Consider the following 22088-nt stretch of genomic DNA (forward strand, 5'->3'; position numbering starts at 1 on the left):
GTAGCGAGTTTGTGTAAACATAAGGGTACCTAACACACATGTACTTCAGAAAGAAAACCATCCACCATCATCATTTCACCCACACTTTTTCTATAAGACTTGTCCTTCTACCATTGGAAGGATTAGCGATTATTAAAATCCCTTACTTTAACCCCGCCTTTTTGTCATTTTGTAGCCCATATGGATAAGCAAGGTACATTAACAAATTTCATTATCCGAGCTCTTTCCTCTAGAATCAAAGAACAACCCAAAATGTAACTACCCCCAAACTCCAGCCCAGACAGACAAACAGAAGCAGAGACACAGATAGCTGCGACATTCATAAAATTGCACACTTCGGTTCCAAATACACCTCTCCTTCATCTCAAAAATTCAAATTCCTAAACTCTGAAGAATAAATCTATAGATACATTGACATCTTAACAACTAACAGAGCTAGACCATAAGTGGCAAATGAATTTAGGATGACAAAGTAAAAGAACATATTGATGATAATGACAATAATAACCAACTGTCGTAGAAGCCCCGTTTATTTCTGGTGGACAGAATGATAGATGAAAGGGGTGCCAACAAAAATCTAAGTACAGAAAAGAATGGAGAAGAGATAACAAACTAAGGACAAACCAACACATCCATCCACACACAATAACTAATACGTGATATATGGCTCAGTCAAAGAATTCCCAACTGAACTTGGGGTTATTGGTAGCTAAACTTGATGTAGATGTGGATGTAGAGGGTACTGGGTTTGAAGCTGGTGTAGAATCAAAAGTCTCCCATTTTGTGGTAACAACAACTGGACCAGATGATGAATTCTTTTCTCGCTGATATGGATAGTGTTGGTACTGCTGGTGGAAAGGCAAGTGACCGATTGAATCCCTCGGTTGTTCTTCCTGAATTGTTGCTTCCCTTTGTCCATTAGAATGCCTAGGCGACTGCACTTGACTTGGTGCTAATCTCTGCCCGTTTGGATGCCTCGGTTGGCTCTGTACTGGGACTTGAACCCCGTTGCTGCTAGGCGTTGAGTTTTTAATCTTCAAAAGATCAAGAGTTTCAACATACTTCTGCACTCTTCGTACCTTCACGGACACAAGAAATTCTGTAAGATCCTCAGCTGTACCCAAAAACATATTATTATGCGATAGCCAAACAAATTAAACATTTGCCTGCATTTTTCTTTGCAATTTCGCATCTCCATCTGCCATAATGCCATCCAATTTGAGTAACTGGTTCATCAGCAGCTCAATCAGATTAAGCACGTCTTTTTCTGCTACTTTCCCACCTTTGGTAATTATTGTTTCAAGAGCCGATACCTATCAATTTCGAATCAAAGACCAAATCTTTTAATTCACAAAAGAAATAGGAAAACAAAAGGACGTCCATCGGATAAAATTGAGCCCTAAAGACTTTTCTGAAAATCTGTTACCTGACCGGCAAGCCTGTCTACTTCCAAGCTGATATCTGAGATGGATTTTGAAGCCTTCTCCATTTTGGCGTTTCTTCTCAGTTCCAGTAACCGCTTCTCCTGACTGATTGGGTCCTCAATGAGCACCATTTTAGATCGATCTTTGACTCCGACAATGTCAAGAAATGCATTGGAATCCCTCTCCTTGTCTTTGTATATCAGCTTTTGGTCTTGATGGTGCAACCCTGTTGGCCCCGTCAACAATTTCTTCAACTCACCTGCAGGAGTTAAAACGAGGGGTACCAAAACAATGTTTTCATAGTTTAGACCACAAGAACCAGTGACAAAGAAAACACAAACAATTGCGGGAAGAGGAACAGTACAGCTTACCAAATGTAGCTTGAGAACTGAGGTTGATTTCGTGGTAGATAGACCCGTATTTAACTCTAACTCTGATCGTCGGTGGGGATGCGGAACTCCGATCTGAATCCGGGTTTCGCTTCTGTACCAACATTCCCCCTGGTCTGAGTTCCCAATCATGCGCCCCTGAGTCACCACCAACAACGAAGCTGACATTCGTCTTATTATTCATTCTCATCATCTTTTGTATCAATCTCTTGTTCTCTTCCTGCGGCAGAGATATGCGAAAAACTTGAAGCAAATAGTGACTAGATCTCTGTAAGCTGTGATTCACGGCGATCTGTATCAGAAATCACAGATATCCATTGGAGAGAAAGCTCGTTAGACCCTGTTTTAGAAACCTCTGACTCAAGCATCCCAGGAATCCTATCCCAATAGCCACGCGTAGGGAGAGAAAGGAAAGTAAGTGAAACAGACTCCTATAGAAAGCAACTGAAACTTTCTACTTTCCTTTTGCAGAGCCAATGAATGTCTTCCTTTCTTTCTCTTTAAGAAAACCAAACCCAGATCCCTAAAGCCTTTGAAATAAAAAATAAAAAATAACCACCCAGTTGAGGAAAACCAGAAGATCCTGTACCTACCTCTGCCAGACCTTGAACCCAGGAAATTGGCCCCAGATCTCTTCCACAGAATGCAACCAAATGGCTAATAGTTTAGAAGAAAAAAATTTCCCAAGAAAATCAATGCCTAATCATCCGCGGTTTTCCCAAGGAAATTGCCTTAAAAATCAATGCAGACGCAAAAACCCGAGAAAATGAAATTTCAAACTCTCTCCTCGTCTGTCTTCTCTCTCCCCTGTTCTGGAAAAGTCGTGGAAGAGAAAATGAGGAAAATGAAAATAAAAACGAATATTATAACAAAGTTCCAGATAACTGAGCTGTTCTTGTTGTGACTTACGAACAATGTATTTAGAGGTGTGGTAGTTTATATGTATAATTTAGTATACGTACGTAATGAGGTACTGTTAAAACCGTATTATTTTTTAGTAAAATATAACTAATAAATAAGTAACACGAAAAAAATGGCAGCCAAAGCTGTCTTTAAAGGGTTAAAAAAAAAAAGACAGAGAGAGGACAAAGAAAAAATGAAAGAAAGGGATGAGATCAGTCACCGAACTCTAATGATGGTTCAGATACTTAAGGGTGCGGGTGAAAAAATATCCGACTCCCTTTTGATCTCTGTACACGTGTTAAGCCAAGGGCATTTTGGGAAATTCGTGATAATCCAATCATTGTCTTGTTAATCATAGAAGTGATGGCGTGACCAGATTGGTACTTTCCTTTGAACACGTGGCCGTTTCATGGTGGCAAGTGCAATAGGGCGAGTGTTGTACCTGCCGTTTGTTGAACTGAGAGTTTTACTCCGCCGGCAATCCCTCTAGGACCAGGAGCGGTTTACCCGCCACACGCTTCTCCTTTAGTTCCCGCGTGTGACGTTTCTTATTTTAATTCTTTAATAAGATTCCTTATTTTTTTTTCTCATTTTGACATATCTTCGCAAACTGAGGTTTAAAAAATTGTGTGGACGAAAAGAGAGATAATTTTCTGAAAAGGAAACGATTCATTACTATTTCAAAACGTTCTACCAACCATTTTTTTAATGCGAGGGGGTGAAAGCTTTCCACGAACAATATGGAAAACTTATTCTTTTACTTAAAGAAAAAAAAATCTATTACTTGATACCTGGACATAGGAGCCTACCGTGTTTTGAGGTTAATTTTTTATGAATGTTCCCTTGATTTTGACTATTAATAATATGTAAAATACAATTTGTTTAGAGATCATTTAGGTATAAAAAAAAAATTACTTTTTAATTGTAACCATAAATAGTATTTGTGGTAAATGTGGGGAAGGGTGATGTGTCGGGTTAATATTATATCCTTTAATTAAATTTTAGTATTGAAATTAAACCCAACCTATTTTGCAAAACAAAGAAGAAAACATGACCAAGATTTTAATTAAAAACTTGGTCAGATTAAGCAGGTTGATTGATAATTCAATTGGGTCATAGATTTTTCTGTCATATCTAGTTAAATATAGGATGACTAGATTTTATTGTAAACAATAAATATGTGGTAATACTAATTTGCCTAAAATTAATACCGGCAACAATAAGTAGATAAATTATATGTAAAACAACAGTAAGTTAGCCGCTTGTGAATCTCTTGACAAAATAATATTCTTCCTAATCTTCTCTTAGCACTCCAAGGACAAGAAACTACCTAGTAATTGCTCCAAGTAGCTTGTGCCAACATTATTAATTGTTTACAACACCATTACTTTCTTTAGCCTTTTCATGCACCCTGCAATTTCTTTTGCTTGCAAGAAAACAATTCAGTCTCCAAAATACACAAGGAAAACATGCCAATATCATGTTTATGTGTGTAACATCCACTCAACCCACACAATTTAGTTGTTCGAACTAATAATTTTAGATCACTTTTAGAGCGTTTAAATTATATTTTAAAAAATAGCATGAGTCAACTCACCTTTACAACTCACGGAAACTACTGTTTATATTGATTGTTGAATTACATATTAACTTATAATTTATTTTTATCAAATCTCATTTTTCTACACATCTTGATTTGACTGAATGTTACATGATACACTTCTTAAATTGACATACAAAATAAAATCTGGCTATATCTTATATATCAATTGGTCAGGAGCGTGTAAAATTGTGGAGAAAACATGTTTGTCTAATTTTCGCAATCATCTTTTCGTTGTCATCGTATTTAGCTACTATAATGATATTTTCTTATTCATAATTTATAAAATTTGAAAATTTCCCTATAAATCCAATTTTTGTTATTTTCAATTTTTTCCATACATGAAACATAACAACGAGGTTCATCAATTACTGTCACTATTTAAAAAGGCGTGTAATTAGAGACAACTATACAAGTTTTCCAGTGCAATAATTGCCTTTATACAATTCAGTCAAAGGTCCTTCATCACTCGAGGATTGTTTGATAAAAAAATATTGTCCATTTTAATAATTGTTTTCACCAATTAATGGGGGCCTTATTTTTTACTCACGAGAAGAGAAGATCAATTTAAAACAGAAAAAAACAGCCCATCATCGAAAGAAAAAATAATAATAACATTTTTTTCTCAATATTCTGCGATCAAAAATTTCCTTTTTTTCACCAAATAGCGCCTACAAGACAAGAATAAAAGGCTGAAAATGTCTCCTGCTTTAAGAGTTGCTTCCAGTGAAACAACTTTTATCCTCCATCACTGTTGAAACTGATCCTAAGTTTAAAAAATGTTTACAATTATTATAGCATACATGGTCTATTGTTTCTGGTAAACATATTACTGGGATTTTCTTTTTTTATTTTTATTTTTTTATTTTTTTTGCTTTGGTGCGTTCTGGCAAAAGTTCCAAGTCTCAGCCTTACAAGAAGAGACGACACAACCGCTACATAAGTGGTGGTGGTTATTTTTCTGGAATAACTTAATAATATACTAAAATCGTCCAAATGCTTTTCTTACTAAGCCGAATCATCTTGTACTCTTCCTTTTCTTTAGGTGGAGGATACTACTCTTTTTCAAAAATAATAATTGGAAAAAAAAAAAAGAAGTGATCTAGTGACACATACTATACTTGACAATTAGGAAAAAAACGAACATACTATTAATAGACAACTTTTAAACCTCCGTGAAAAAAGGAACAACTTCGAAACCTGTCAATACCTCCCCGAAAAAACCTAGTGAACAATGCTTGTAAAAGATGGACTTGGCTTTTAGCTTAAGTAATGTATCTTCTTATTTCTTTTTTCAAGATTAAAAATTTTTGTACCCTGCAGTATGTTCTCTGTGTAATGGATATATGACTTGGGAAATACTCGTAAAAGACTTCCAGAAAATACTTGCAAAAGACACTCAGAAAAAATTGCTTGTGTAAGACCCGTGGCGAACATCTAAACTATCAATGGACCGGCCTTTTTTGACCTGTTCTTTTTGTGTCTCCCTCCATCGCACTCCTCGTGGTCTGACTTTCAGGAACGCCACCGACACTCCGCACTCGTGCGAGCCACACGATCGATGTGTCTCCCACGTGGTGAATCCTAGGCCGTTCATTAGCACTATCCCACGTGGTATCCTGCTGGGGCCCCATGGGAGTTAATATTTTTCCGCATACGCATTTCGATGGAGACGGTACAACCCATTTGTGTTTATTGAAAAATAGGGAAATAAGGGTGGTGGTTGTTATTTGACTCTTAGCTTTAAAAAAAATAAATTAGAATAGCTCTGACTCACTAAATTAATGTGCGGATTTGTTATTAATTAATTTTGTTAATTAAACGAGTCGGGCATTTGGGTTTTTGAAGCATGTTTGATTGGAGACAACTGACCGACCAATTGCATATTAAATTAGGCTATTGTTATTACCCAAAAGAAAAGGTTATTGTAGAGAATTCAGCAAAAAAATTAGGGTAATTGTAAGAGGCTTTGGTTGTTAGTGGTTTGCAAATATTCTGTGGACTTCCGTCCAAGAAGCACGTGACGATTGAACATGTTGGACACTTTGGTTGTCAGTGGCATGAAGATTATATACGTACTTTTGTGAATTGCTCCTACTTGATTATGAATAATGGATTTTGAACTTTTTATAGATAACTTTTAAAAATTATGTGATTCTTTAACTCTCAACTTATAATTTGCAATATACTCAAATCTTTCCAAACTTCGAAATTCCAGTTTTGAGAACATTAAAACATCTAAATTTACTAGTGTTTTAATAATATAATATTAAAGTAGGTCTTAACAAACATAAAAGATAAGTAGAACATAAGGAAAAAATTATTGAGGATGAGATTAAAATATGAGGAAAGAACCGGAATAGAAAATAAATAATAAAAAACTGAAATGGAAAAAAAAAAATTGAGAAGAAGAATAAAGTTTTTTTAAAAAAAAAGGAAATTTGAAGATGAATTGAAATATAATAGAAGAAAGCAGGAAATTTTAAAAATAATTACAATATTATTAAATAATTTAAAAAAGACTTAAATTCGTTATTAAATTGTTGAATTTTGAAAACAAGAGAGGTGGAAGAATTAAAATATCAATGGAGTATAGACAACTATCTTATTAAATTATATGTTGAAGCAAAAATATAGAATGTATTACTAGTTTGATTGTATTGGAACAAGTATAAGAGATGGCTCTCAAATATAATATTTGGATGAATAAAATTACTTTACAAATACAATATTTTTATTTACGATTAGAAATTGAAAAAATAGCAAATTATTGTAAACATATTCTTAGTTATTATTATTTATATTGTTTAAGTAAAATTTATTATTGTTTTTATTAAATTTTTTTTTTAGTTGTTATAATTTGCAAGCCCTATCAAAAACAAAATACTTAACAAAAAAATTGTTTTCTGAGTAGATTTTCTGTTAAAATTCTACAATTATACAAAAATGTCAATATAATTCTATAAGTTTAAGATCTAATTATCATAAAAGATGTTTTGGGATTTAATTATAAGATATAATAATTTAAGAATTAAAGTAAGAATTTACCTCACGGAATAAATATATGCGTGTCCATTTGTTTTACATTTTAATAATAATTATTAGAAATGATTAATTTCTGAGTTACATTAATTAGGCTCATCTTGAGGATTTGCAAGTTCAAACTATAATCTTGAGAAGGCTAAAAAAGGAACTAGTAATTGGGAAAAGTTCTTTGATCTTTTATAAAAAGTTGATGTTAGTCAGAAGTAAGTGTTATAGACTTTAAGAAATGACGGTTGTCAATTCGATTTTGTAAGTTTTATTTTTCTAAAACTAGGTAAAATTAATTAAAAATTAGTTGACCATATAAACATCAAACCATGTTACAATCTAAAATCAGGCAGGTCACTCTATTTAGAAAAATTAATATGGAAAAGAATAATAGAAGTGGTGGAGAATGATGCATAGTCCTGGTTTCTTCTTCCCCTAGATCTGTTTCTCTCTATTCTCCGTCCCACCGACCCACCCCCCACACACAAAATTTGTTCTTTTCATTTTTATTTTCTGTTTTTTTTTTTTTTTTTTTTTTGTAAAATGGAAAACGTGGAATTGGATTTAAGTGATGAGAACGGAACAGGATAATTGCATTCTTAGCTTTTTTATGCCAACTCCAATGGTGATGAACCACCAATATAGTGGGAATAATAATTAAAATCTTAACACTTTATTAAATATTTATAAAATTAAAATTTACAGAAAATATAGAATTTTAATGAATTATAATGAACAAATTATGTTCTATCTAAATAAGTTACTAGATTTTTATAAAAAATTATTAGTTAGTACCGCCAGTTAATATCTTATAATATTCAGGTCCATAAATTAGTTCGAAATAATTTTTTATTGTATTTATAAAAATATAAATAATTAAAAATTTTATTAAATTTTTTTAAAAAATATATTAATGATGAAATTGAAAATAATTTTGAAAAAAATGGTTAAATTTTTTAATAAAGAAGATATTTTTAAAAGAAAACTTAAAAACTGGTGGTAAAATCGCAAAAATGAGACATTCAGCCACGTAAAACGGCTCAGTCAGCAGTTAGAGCCAACCAAAACACGTTACGTGGCAAACACGCTGACATCAGCACCAAGTAGGAGACCACGTGAGCGATCTGCGTGCCTAGCAATTCAACGATTCAAACCTTATCCCGAACGCATGAACAACCCAGATGCATTTTTTCTTTAAACGCGATCGAACGGACAAGATTGATCGTGATGAACGGTCCAAATTTGTTCATGCAATTAGTCTAAATGAAAAATCATTGAACGGTCCTCTTCACTCCATGTTGACTTAAACGAACGACCTGGATTAAAGAGGAATGGAGTATTTAAACTCCTCTTCGTAGGAAACTAAACCATAGTCGACATAGGGGTGATCGAAGAAGAAGAACAAGAAAGATAGCCAGAGAAAGAACCAGACGTTGGAGAATGAGATCGACCACCGTCGTTGCTGCACTGGAGCCATCGCTGGTGCCAAAACAAGTATCTGTTTCTCCATTTTCGCTCGAAATTCAATCATGAGCCTCCTTGTGGCCATATTGGAGCTAAAAGATCAACGGGTGAGCCAAAAACTTCGGGCAAAGCTCGGCCGAGCTGCCGCGATTAAAATTTGAAACTCTCACCGATGACCACCTTCTCATTTTCTATTTCACGCAATTCTTTAACCACTACGTTCATTATTTTTTTCTGGTACTGGATAGTCGAAGAAGAACCTAAGCCACGAAGGAAGACCGGCAGAACCGTCGCATCCAGAGATTCCCGCCTGGTAGGTTTCGGTTTTTTGACTTTCTCAGCCAACCAAGGCTTTCTAACATTTTTTTCACATAGATACATGTAAAATCGGCCAAAATTGGGCAAGCCGAGGCGAATAGTCGCCATGGGCGACGGAGTCGGTGCCGGAGCACGGCACCGTTGTTGTGCCAGAATCATAAAATTGGTTGGAAAGATTTTTCAGCATCAATTTTAACCTTTTGGGGTATTTTTGAGTACGTGATGGGTATTTTAAGCATAAAAAATTTAAATAATCCAGGGACCATCATGAGGCACAGTAGATAGTACGAAATTTTAAGTATCGATCCAGATAAGAATCTCTCACCCTATTCCATGTTACAGTAATCCATGTTTAATATATCAATAATCGTGTGTTTTATGAGAATTAGAAAAAAATTTACAATAATTACATGTCACTAACGGAGACAAAACTGGTCAGTGTATAATTCCCCTAATTTATCTGTGTTGCCTATTTATTTTTTCTATACTACTTAAATTACTTATTGTTCCGCTGTGTGCTTTTAATTATTTTCTCGTTCATTGATTGTTTAATCGTTATTTTTATCTGTTGACTGATTTGAAATAAATGCACTGATTTCGTTTATTAATTGTTAAGGTATGAAATTGTATTGTTAGTTTAAATGTTATTTAATTGATATGTGAATATGAAATGAAATATTGGTATACGATTGGTGGTTATTTGATGATAAGAATCTAACTATGAAAGGTTTACTAAGTATCCTGAAAAAAGGTGGACGGACCCGATACATAAAAAAAATTATACCGTGGACATTATCTCAGCCGAACAGGGCTGAGAAGTCCCATACCGGAAGAGTTGGAAGATATATTTCACCCTTATACCGAATAGAATATCGAGACGATGGTGTGTTTGGCATCCATTATCAGATGGGATATGAGGACAGCCGGACAAATTGACAAATTTAGATATTAGGTTTACGAGTAGGAAAATATCTATATGAACCCCTAGGAGTTCCCATAAACAGGTAAAAAAAAGAGAATGGTCGTTCTTAATCACTTGTATATGGAATTATAAATGTTATACGAGTATTTGTCCTATAGGTTGATTTCAGAAAACTTATAACAGTAAATATGAAAATAACATTTTGATGATAAATAAATTTACTTAAATTAAGGGTTTCATTAGTTGTTTTATAATTTTTTATCAATATTTATTTTTTGTATCAGTTATTAGTGTGATATTTTTAATGAGTTAGTATAACTCACTTTTCTATTAATCATTTCAGATCAAAATGACTAAAATTCAAATCTTGATTAGTAAGAAGTTTGTGAATAATTTACTTCCCAAACTCCTTCAAAAACTAATAGAAATTAACCCCTTAGAATATTTATTTGTTTGTTTTAAATTATTTATTTATTGTAAAATTGACATTCTCATATTTTTATTGAATATTTTAATTTACTGTATAAGAAATGTAAACTTTATTTTTATTGTTTGTTTTTTTATTTAAAAATATAAATTCGTTTTCTTTAAATTTTGAGACTTTATATATCTAATTTAATTTTTAAAAAAAATAATAAAAAACTAAAATAATAATTAAACTGTCAATATTTAAAGTTTTATTTTATCAATAAAAATATCTTATTATAAGTTTATTACATTTTTATTTGTCTCATTTTCTTGTTGAAATTTTAATTTATAAATACTATTTTATTAAATATTCATTATTATATAAAATTTATAAATAAACATATTTATAATTAGTTTTTAAAAGATTATAAATCTCTCTCATTTACTAGGTAAAGGAAAATAACTGTTGACCCTTTCATAACATTTGTGTTTTTTTTTTTTAGGGAAAACTCTTTTATAACTTTGTGTTGGAATTATGAGGTGGTGGATGAGTTATTTACTACCAATACTTGAAAACGAAATTTTCAGGGACCTTTTTTCAAAACGAAATTTTGTTTCAATGCTTATTTCGTGTAACTCAGGAGTCGTAAATCGTACTTCGCTAAGATTTACCACATGACATGACATGACATGACATGTGCCTTCTTTTTTAATAATACGTTGTGTGAAAAGAAAAAAAAAGCTTGTGTACTCCGTGGTGGGTAGGGGGTGGACGGCTGTAAGGCCCAGTGTTGAGGTGACATGTGGTGGAATTTTTGGGGTGTATTCGAGCCCACGGCGGGTGACGATGGCTGCCTGTTGTCTCCTTCCATCACCATCACGACAAACTCCATTACTGTGTGGTGATACAATCACAGCCGTTAATCTTGACTTTAATGACTTGACATTCAAAGTTTACGTACCATGTCTTGCAATCCGACACTGCAATCATTGATCCTCTAAAATATTTTCTGTCCACAAAAAGAGTTTAAACTATTCTTGGACTATATATGAAATTAATACCTGTGTTTAATTTCTAAAAATATTTGAATAAAATTATTTTGTAAAAAATACTATGTGAATAATGTTTCAAATTTTCATATTTATTTTCATAAATTGAATTGTTATTTAGGAAAAATTATCATGTTACTCTCTGAAATTTGTCAATTGTTAGAATTTAGTTTACAATATTTTTTTGTTATAATTTGTTTTACCATTTTTTATTTATTTTACACTCTTTTTTTTTTCTATTTTTGATTTAAAAAAATTAAAACTGATTACACCGTATTTGCACACTTTTAAGAAATAATTTAAAAATTAATTTTAATTCATTAATTAAATTAATATTTTTAGATGTCTAAATATATATCATATCCTAATTAGTTTTATTTTTTTTTTCATCAATAAATAGAAGAATATGTAATGTTTAAAATAAATAAATAAAGTCAACAATTAATTATATTGTTTTATAAATTTAACAAAATAATGTATTTATGTGTTGAAATGAGACATCCATAAGCATATGATATAACAGAGGAGAGAGGCAGAAAGAATATCTTATCCATGTAATTTTTTGTTATTAAATTTTTTTTGAATTGCTTTTCATTCATAGTCTTCTTTTCATGTTCGTGTCTTAAATATTTGTCCTCTTGAAAAAAAAACGAAAGTTAAAAATATATATTTGTACATTATAGCCAAGCCCTTATTTATCTTGCCATTCTTTTGGTGTTTAATTTTATGGTCGTATTGGTGAAGAGCTAGATAGGGGCTTTAAGTGTCCTGATCATGTATGTTTTGAGGCATACATCTTCATGAACCAAAAAAAGTCAATTGATGAAATATTTGAATACGAAATCCCAACCCCAACTGCTGAAAAAACCAAAGTCCTATTGGTGAATTAGCAAGCAAAGTCTCGTTACATATATACACTGATGAGTATGCTTCAACTAATAAATTAATTACCAGCTAAATAGTAAAAAAGAAATCAGAAATCTTTTTATCAATTAATTAGTACCCGTTGACTGTTGAAAATACACTATTTTTATACAGAAACAAATTAGAGTATGAAGATCTATTTCTTCTCTTATTTTTTGATTTTTCTCTTCATCATCCAAATTTTCTGTTTATAATTCAAGTTTAAAATTTTATTCTACTTAATGTAATATCATATAGAAGATTTTATGTGGACATAAGAAGAAATATCATATAGATATGGTTGCATTGCACCTCATTGACGATGAGCTGGCGGAAGACGACCTTCTACTAATAATGTTGAAATTGTATTACAACTCCCCTCATTGCCCAATTAAGAGATAGAGACAGAGAGACACTGCTCAGCCATCCAACAATAGTGCCATTTCTAACACAGACATTGTACCTACATAATCATCTCCTCCTACAATTAGTATGTCATTCATCCCAACAACTAACTACGTTTTATTTAATAGAATATATAACGTTTTTTTTTTTTATTTTTTTTAATTAAATACATATTTGTATAAACTGCTTTAGTTGTAAGAATCTGATTTAATTTTTTTCACCCGAAAAAAAAAAAGTATATTTTATTTATATTTTCATGCTTCTCTCTTTCTTAAATTACTGGAAAAATTATGAAGAAAAGAATTTATAATGATTTATTACATTATTACCGGATGATTATGATTTCTATTCATCTTCCTTATTTACCTGTTACATAAAGGGAAAAATAAAAGTATTTTTATACTAGTTTATGTATTTCTTTTTTAGTTTTTTTATTTATTTTATTCTCTTTTCTTTGATGACTTGTCTCTCTGTTAGTGTCTGTGTTATAATTTTGTTAAAGAGAATATATGTGTTTAATTAATATATAGTCGATAAACTTAAACGATGGAGGCTGAAGAAAAACCATTTTAACTTTCGTTATATGATTATATGTAACCCAGTCATAAGTCTCTTCATTCCAAGTTATCCATAGACTGAGACATCCCTTAACAAAAATATAATCTACCCTGACGAAGCACCCTTCAAAAAAGAAAAACAAAGAGAATGAGAAGGGACTCTAAATATAGAAAATTGAAATCTTTTCTTAACACAGAAAAGAGCAATTAATGTCACGATTACAATAATATTGCTGGATCCATTATTCTTTTTTTAGAGAGAGGGAGAGAAAAAAGTTGGGAGGCATTAGAGTAGGTAGGATGTTGGGATTGCTACAAACAACAGTGATGTCGAGAAGAAGCTAAAAATTGCAAGCGACAATCTTCTGGTCATTAATTAGGACTTGCATTTTTTTATGAAAAAAATGACTATAGTGAATTTTCAATCTGTTGTATCTATCCAATTGAAAGAATTTTCTCCTCCTGTTTATAGTTTTTATTTTATCAGCTTATAAAAGTCATGTTTTATGATACTAAAACTCGGCGCATATGGAAAACCATCCAGACCCACCACTATCCCAGCCCAAATTAGAGGTGGGTTGTTTTATGATGCTAAAACTCGGCGCATATGGAAAACCATCCAGACCCACCACTATCCCAGCCCAATTAGAGGTGGGTTGCTATAAATAATTAATATACTCGCAATCCATGTTCATTGCCATGATCTTTTGGGTCAGCCACAAAGAATCGAGGGTCCCTACCATTTTGATGGTTATTTTTTATTTAAGGTTTAGGTTTCAAGTTTCATGCTACATTAATGAAGAGGTTGTTTTAATTAGCAAATTAAATTTATAAATAACACATATTTCAGAGGTGATAGGCTTAAGCTAGACTTTGTGTTTTTTTTTTTAACAAATGTTTTAACAGCGTAATAAAAGTGAGAGAAAGGAGCCTGGTCCCTTATTGCACATGCTTGTGTCGTTGCCACAGAATCCCTCCAAACATGGTGTTATCATAAGACAGAACCTTATCTATCTCAGTGCGCAAAATAGCAACATATGGCAAAAAGCCACTAAACTATAATCGAGATAGAGCAAAAGAGCTTTGGACAGCCATGGCTGCACTGAGATGCCACTTTCTTTCATCTTGTGGAAATGTCAAGTTCAGGCCACCTTGTATTTCTTGCTCAATGCAAAAGAACATCAAGGTAGCAAAATTCCAGAATAACAATCTTCTGGTTTCATATTTGAAAAGGGAGGCAACTAAAGTTTGCATACATCTTTAGGTAGTCATAAATGGTGCAGCAAAGGAAATAGGACGAGCAGCTGTGATTGCTGTCACTAAGGCTAGAGGAATGGAGGTTGCCGGTGCTGTGGATTCACATTTTGTAGGAGAGGACATAGGAAAGGTTCCATATTCTTTTTTTCTTTTCCTTTGATTATTGATCCTTTCCCTATCCTATCCTAATTTCTCTTCTTCATTTTACTTTTTCCGGCAACTAGTTGTGCGATATGGAAGAAGCTTTAGAAATACCCATAATCAATGATCTCACCATGGTGTTAGCTTCTGTTTCCCAGGTAATTCATTTTAACCTGTCGCTCTATCTCTTGATTATCTCCTTAAGTATCTGAAATTCTTGCAGTCAAAAGAGACAGGGGTTGTCGTGGATTTTACTGACCCTTCCACAGTCTATGACAACGTCAAGCAGGTATGGTGCATCTTCAAATAACTTCACTGTTCGTCTATAGAAACAGACTATACACCTATCGAAATTCTCTTCTAGTCTTAACTCGTATATATAAACCACTCAGCATCTCACCTCCCTTTTCTTTTCTGGCTTTCCGTTTCCATCCAGGCAACAGCATTTGGCATCAACAGTGTGGTTTATGTACCTCGAGTTAAACTAGAAACAATAACAGCATTATCTGCTTTCTGTGAGAAAGCCAGCATGGTGAGCTCAGGGTGAGATACTTTAGAATTCATTGTCTTTTCCAGCTGTCAAACACTAAATAAAAGTTCTATATTTCCCCATTCCCGCATAATTCTCTAAATATGAATCAGCTAATTTGCGTTGCCTTTGTGCTAGGGTTGTTTGGTTGCACCAACTCTATCAATGGGATCTATCCTCCTCCAGCAAGCTGCCATTACTGCATCCTTCCACTACACCAATGTAGAGATTGTGGAGTCAAGAACAAATGCAACTGTAAAGCAAAACAAATTTTAAGTTCAACTAACTATTAACATTTAGTCAATCTGCATGGATTTCTGCATTTAAGTGACACTAACTTGCTTAATCAACTACAAGACCTAGGCTTTTGAGATTAATGTTTGAAAAACAAGGACAAGAAAAGAAAAAGGAAAACATACGCATATTTTTGTAAGACTAGAACTTCTTACGTAAGCCCAGCCCCTTATTTAGTACTAAGGAAGAAGCATCATAACACAAGGAGTTAAAAGAATTCCTCAAAAATACTTTTCTCCTCGATATTCTGATCAGTTAATGACAAATAACATCTAATAAGCTGATGCACATAGCTATATATAGCTTGCAAAGCGAGAGTAATATATTCACTTGTTCTGTAGATCTTAAAATCTACACTCACCCTGAAAATATTGGCATGAAAGATATAGATATATTAATATATGACTTGCCTTTATACAATCTTAGCAAAAAAACTGTTCATACAGAGAATTGGCAAAATCCCCAATTCTCCTATAGATATATACTTGTGCTTGAAGCAGCAGAGGTGAGAAAAAACTTTGGTGCACAGGATCTTCCGTCGCCAGATGCAATCCAAATAGCCAGCAACCTTTCTAACCTCGGTCAGATATACAACAGAGAAGATCTTTCAACAGATGTTGTGGTAAGCATGAACTCAGAAATTATATCATACTTTTGCCAAGTGAACACCAACTAAGCATGAACTCAGAAATTATATCATACTTTTGCCAAGTGAACACCAACAACTAGATACCATTCTTTCCTGTGTTCTGATTAGGTTAGAGGTTCGTTCAGGTGCAAATGACATGTAAAAATAGGTGTTTCAACTTCCAAATGAGGTGTAAATTTTGCTTAAATGGTGCATTTTCAAACCTTAGAAACTGCTTTTGGCAGGCAAGAGGTCAAGTCCTGGGAGAAGACGGGGTTCGTGTGCACAGCATGGTCCTTCCAGGGCTTCCATCTAGTACAACAGTTTACTTCTCCCGTCCAGGCGAGGTCTTTTTTCCACACCTTTCTTCCTTCTCTTTCTTAAGTATTGACTTGAAAAGTTGCACATTTTACAAACATTATTCCATGCATTTCTGATCATAGGTTTACTCCATCAAACATGACATCACCAATGTACAAGCCCTCATGCCAGGCATGCTCTTGGCTATAAGAAAGGTTGTGCGCCTTAAGGTATAAAGCATATGCATAAATCAAATCTGAATTGTTTGCCTTAAGGTAACAAAACTTGCTTTGTCTAAGCCAGGTATAAACCGTTCTTACTGTTTTCTCACCTTGGCAGAATCTGGTGTATGGCTTGGAGAAACTTATGTAGAAGCTGAAAGATTCCTCATTGTTCTAAATAAAACATAAACTGTAGTAGCGCTTTGATGAGCAACCCCGTTCATCCTGCTGCAGAAAATTTAAAGGAAAAGTAAACTGGAAATTAAGTCAGGAACAGAAACTCTTTGAAGTTTAAACTTTATTAGAAACGTAATTTTATTTCACAATGAGATGTAATTGGAGATATTTCAAAAGATTTTAAATTTCTAGGCGTTTATCTTGAAATTTAAACAAGAGGCTCTTTGCAGATATCACATAATATAGTTCTTTTGAAACACAGATGCTACTACCAATTTCGATAACATATGCTTAGGCTCCAGTTGACAACTGGAACGCACAGTGCAATGCAGTTTTACGTTGCTATAATAAGTTGCACAGGGAAATAACACTGAGCATAATGGAAATTAATAGATCAATTACATATGGGGCATAAAAGAAACAAATTAATCTTTTAGCAAAAGAAAAAGGGAGAGAAAGAGAAATATTGAGCAATATTATCTTCATCAGAAAACTATTTCCTTCAGCAATAAGGAGCACTTAGAATTTCCTTATTAAAATTAAACTTACTATCTATGTTGGGATTTGTTCAACTGTCAGGTACTTTCGACACATATCTGATGGTGTCAAATGAAGAAGAATATGATTAGCGTGGAACAAGGTAAGGGAAAGAGTGATAGGAAAAGAGGAAGATTACTAAAAGGGAAAAGAATAAGTGAAAATATACTTGAAATTCAACTTACCATTCAAAGATTTACAACATAAAGGTATTTAAACACAAAAGAAATTAAAATCACCATGGCATCGCCAGAAATCCTCCAAGAAACAAAGAGACGAGAGAGAATCCCTAGATGGCGAGTGACCTTCCGTCTCGATAAGTTTAACCTAATCCTAATCTTTACTCTTAAATATGCCTCCAGGATTTGTGCCGTGTATCCCCTTTATTTCATGGATTGTAGACACGTAGCCCACTCCATCCACCTTCACCCGATGACCAACGCATACCCTTTTCTTTCTCCTAATTGTGCCATGTGTTTGGCTCTTCGTTTATACACCTTGATGGGTTTGATCTTTTGCCTCCCATTTCATCCTCTGTCTCATGAGCACAAACAGATTTCTTGCCAACCATCTCATTTTCCTCAGCATGGTCTCGCCTTGGTTCCCTGCTTCCAAAACCATTTTTCCCCCAGTGAGCTTGCTCCCTAACATCTACACAATCCAGCCGGATGAAGAAAGTTGATGCCCATCAAAGAGGACCAAATCCATGCCTTTAATTCCTAAAATTTCAAATTTTCGCTTCCTTAGTAGTATCAATGGTGCATCCTATTGTGATTTGATACAAAATCAAATACCCGTAACTTTACTCCCTTTACTGATAAATTCAATCAAGACAGTCTCGAAAACAGTTTGATGCTATCTTTGAATTTTGAAAGATTGTGAAATTCATTTGTAAGTCAACACTTGGTTTAATTAGAAAGATGTCTGAAGTATAATAAGATGACAGAAAAACGACCTTATATAGAATGTTTTGTGAAATTTAAACAATGCATTCTTGGTTCTCTCAATTGACAACATCTAGAACACACCGTTCTAATTCCGCATAGAATTTTACATGAGATCACTTTTTATTATTTTAGGGCATGTTTTCACAATATTCTAGTTGAATTAAACATGAATTTGCAAATAGATTTATTAAAATTTTGGATTTGCTTCACGCAAAACCTTAAAATATGTAAGTCTAATGGTAAATAGAATACGAGTAAGAGGAACTACTATAATACGAAGTAATCTTAGAATTCCACTACTATCAAAATATCTGATCACTAATAGTTAAGTGCTGAGAGAACGTATTTTGGGTGCTGATACTAGCTCATGTAGGAGAGAATAGACTAGAAGATCAGCACTGGGAAAACTGAAGAACAGGAAGTACTCACAGAACATGTCAAGAGAGATGAAACTGAAAAAGCTTCCAACTAAAAATGTTATCCATCTCATGAATGTCTGCTATTGCCTATGTTAGCAGGTCTTATTAGGTACTAGTTACAATTATAATAAGAAATCATGGCAATAATAAAAGTCAAAATGGGAAGTTACGAAATTCTAATAAATTCAAAATCTACAAAATATAGTTATCTATGATAAATTAAAAATGCTAAATAATAATTTTAAGAGGTCTCCTATCACTAAAAATACCAATAACCTGTTTCATTCTGCATCACCGAATAAAATGTTTCAAAAAACATTCTTGTGCAACTAAAATAAGAAGTTTTAATGCAGTCATTAACAAGAGAAAAGCTTCTAGTAGGTACAAGAGATATGAAAGAGAAGCAATTGGACAGGCCTCACTTGTTCATAAGTCTTTACCTTGGAGATGGTAAAATTATCTTGATAATATTAAGAATCCCCTCAAGCTATAGAACTTTCAAAGATCCATACAGATATCCATGAATCATTTACTGCACTGATCATCCTAAATGCAAGTACACCAATCCCCAGTCTGATCAACAAAGTACTTCAAATCTTGAAAACAATGTGAAGCCAATAGAAGATCACTAAAGAAAATTATATTCATGCTTGGAAAGCTGCAAACTAGGTGATAAGTGGATGAAACTAGGAGTAAAATAATTAGCTGCAGAACTATAGCACAGCATCATGAATGAGAAGAGATGAGAGAACTAAAGCAGCCTTGCTGCTGTATATTCCTTACTTGATTAATTCATTTAAATCATACATGTTCTCTCACGTCTGAATTTATTAGCAATGGCTCCTATCCAAGCTCTATCTTTGTCACTATACGCATACCCCATGCTTGAGGCAACCAGAACAAACCCTTCAGTCTTTTGTTCTTCATTAGAATTTAGGCTTGACGGAGCTCCTACCACTGTTTGCACTAGAAGTGAAGAAGTTCTTTTGGGAAGTATATTCGAAAGTCTAGAACCTGAATTATGAAGGAAGCTTCATTTTATTTGCAGATTAAATAATTTAAAGAACTACACCAGACTAATAATCAATTTTAAACCCTCATGCATGAAGCATATATAATCTGACATAACAATGCAGGAAAAAATCACATGAGGATGCAACAATGAGTTGTGAATCAATTATACACCTGAATTTTGTGGAAAATAGAGAGTCTCTTTCAAGTCAAACAGGCCAATGTTTTCAATCTGTCTGTTGAACCAATCATGCAACTGAGCCTTTGAAACATCGGACGGAGTGTTCCAGTAGCCACGTATACATAATTTGCCTTGAACTGATACCATCTGAAAATTTAAGCCAATAAACATTTCGATAAGCTTGAAAACATAAAGTAGCTTTGATATTGATGTATTTTATAGTCTCTCCGACATAGACCAGCAGCCTGCTCGAAAACTTTCAATGCCTAACTCAAACAGAGAACAAAACAAATTAGAGGAACATACCACAGAGAAGGTGTTCGTATTGCGAAGTAGAATGTATGTTACCCAAGCCAAGTCCTCCTTCAGCTCATCTGAGATATCAGGTGACATGACAAAAATTTGCTCCACTTCTTCTGGTATACTTATCTGATTCACTGGAGTTGCACCCTGTAAATTGTTCGCACAAGAATTAGGGGCACCAGATACAAAACCATTAAGAAATGAATATTTAGTTGCTGGTAATAATGACAAGAGGATATCCCCACGATATAGAGTATATCCCAACACTAGAAGATGTAAAACATTCCAAAAAAAAAAGACAATTCTGTACTCCTATCTCATTAATGAACATTATTCGTAGAACAGGGATTTACTAATAACAAGAGTAATAAATGGATTTCAAAGACATATGCAAAACAGAAAAACCAATGATTAAATCAATGCCCACCCACTAATTTATAGATAGAACACTAAAAAACATATTATGAATACTATTGCATTAGTCAGCGTAACTGTAAACCAAGAAAGATTACCTTGAGAAATTTACCAAGATAAGGAAGTGCGACAGAAAATCCAGCCAGAGATAGACCTAGAGCCTCCGATCTCTAAGCAACAAAAAAAAAAATGAGAAAGAAAACGCAAAAAGAAACAAAAACCAAAACCAAATTAATCCATTACACATTAGCTATGTTTGGACAAATATAAGAAATTCAATTGTAGTACACATTTGCTTTAATTGGAATGTAATGGAAGTATTATGTAAAAATTTAAATTGAGAAATTATTGAATTTTATTAAGAATTGAAATAACACATCTTAAATTCTTTTAAATTTTATTAAAGTTAAAAGTATATTGTTTTCAATTCCATCTCTCAAATTCTGTATAAATTCAAATGTACGATCTCCTAAAAGAATTTACATTTCTTACATAAAATAAAATGTTGTTTAAGAAATAACTAGTACACAAATTCTGAATCTATCGCAACATAATCCTACTCGGAAAATACAATTAAAACAGTATAAACAATAACTAAATAAGGATTCTGCTTTACCAGCTGCGGTACAGAGGTTGAACCGGAACCAAAAAAGTGGTTCAGGAGAAGAAGTGAACCGAACCCGTAACCAATCCATCTAGGCAAATACGATTCGTCCAATCCAGGTATCCCTACAACCCAAACGCACAACTTAAGATATAGAAAATCCATATTCACAGAGAGAGAGAGAGAGAGAGAGAGAGAGAGAGAGAAACCAAATGTAAATCGAAGAACAGAGAAATTGAGCTGCTGTTGTTGTTGCTGTTGATTGTTGTGGAGACGCGCAGAGATTGGGATGAATCTAGAATTGATTTTCGAGCGAGATGGAGGTGGTGTTTTCAACTGAATTACCGGGTTGAAAGACAGACTGCTCATTTTTTTCCCCACAGTGAGATAGTTGCCTGGGCAGCACTTGTCTGGGACGAAATGGACGACATGACAAATTATAAGCCCGTAACTAAAATTCGTACATCGTGTTGCACGTGATATTTTCTCTGGGACAGATATCCATAAATTACAAGCCCATAAGTGATCTGGGCTATGGGCTTTAGTATTATTTATTAATTAATTAATACAGTCACCTGATTAATTAGAATATTGATATTTTCATTGGTAATTATTTTATTATATGTTGACTCCTGCGCCTATGCCTATGCCTATATGTATATGTATATTTAAATCAAAAGGGTAATGCCTCTAATCAATGATTGAAAGCCTATCTAAAGTGAAATAGGTTGGCCCCTCTGGATCATTTA

The 22088-nt window shown here is 33.4% G+C and overlaps 3 protein-coding genes across 9 annotated transcripts; 1 reads left to right on the plus strand and 2 right to left on the minus strand.

Annotated features, from left to right (window-relative positions):
- Positions 1 to 307: 307 nt before the first annotated feature.
- BAG1 (BCL-2-associated athanogene 1) lies at positions 308 to 2881 on the minus strand. Its single transcript, XM_022036501.2, has 4 exons — positions 1796 to 2881; positions 1427 to 1683; positions 1167 to 1313; positions 308 to 1079 (listed from the first exon to the last, which is right to left on the minus strand). Exons 1-4 carry the CDS (start codon positions 2004 to 2006, stop codon positions 669 to 671), a joined length of 1026 nt encoding a protein of 341 aa, XP_021892193.1. The 5' UTR covers positions 2007 to 2881; the 3' UTR covers positions 308 to 668.
- An 11408-nt stretch (positions 2882 to 14289) lies between these two features.
- On the plus strand, positions 14290 to 17184 carry CRR1 (Dihydrodipicolinate reductase, bacterial/plant). The gene is made up of 10 exons (XM_022036425.2): positions 14290 to 14562; positions 14641 to 14763; positions 14858 to 14932; positions 14998 to 15063; positions 15211 to 15306; positions 15442 to 15558; positions 16127 to 16219; positions 16471 to 16572; positions 16669 to 16755; positions 16865 to 17184. The coding sequence occupies exons 1-10, from the start codon at positions 14470 to 14472 to the stop codon at positions 16895 to 16897; spliced, it is 885 nt and encodes a 294-aa protein (XP_021892117.2). The 5' UTR covers positions 14290 to 14469; the 3' UTR covers positions 16898 to 17184.
- HCF208 (chaperone (DUF2930)) lies at positions 15869 to 21762 on the minus strand. Of its 7 annotated transcripts, none has more exons than XR_015816183.1 (9): positions 21549 to 21761; positions 21352 to 21464; positions 20834 to 20905; positions 20325 to 20468; positions 20012 to 20165; positions 19610 to 19840; positions 17473 to 17519; positions 16857 to 16974; positions 15869 to 16749 (listed from the first exon to the last, which is right to left on the minus strand). XR_015816183.1 is itself a non-coding variant. In XM_022036426.2 (6 exons), the coding sequence occupies exons 1-6, from the start codon at positions 21706 to 21708 to the stop codon at positions 19623 to 19625; spliced, it is 861 nt and encodes a 286-aa protein (XP_021892118.2). In that variant the 5' UTR covers positions 21709 to 21762; the 3' UTR covers positions 19436 to 19622. The 7 variants fall into 7 exon arrangements, 1 of the variants encoding a protein (XP_021892118.2); XR_015816182.1 differs by having other exon boundaries at positions 17473 to 18179; XR_015816186.1 differs by lacking the exon at positions 19610 to 19840.
- Between the last annotated feature and the right edge of the window lie 326 nt (positions 21763 to 22088).

This window comes from Carica papaya, chromosome 9, assembly GCF_054855325.1.
Source record: "Carica papaya isolate Zhongbai chromosome 9, ASM5485532v1, whole genome shotgun sequence".
Lineage (NCBI taxonomy): Eukaryota > Viridiplantae > Streptophyta > Magnoliopsida > Brassicales > Caricaceae > Carica > Carica papaya.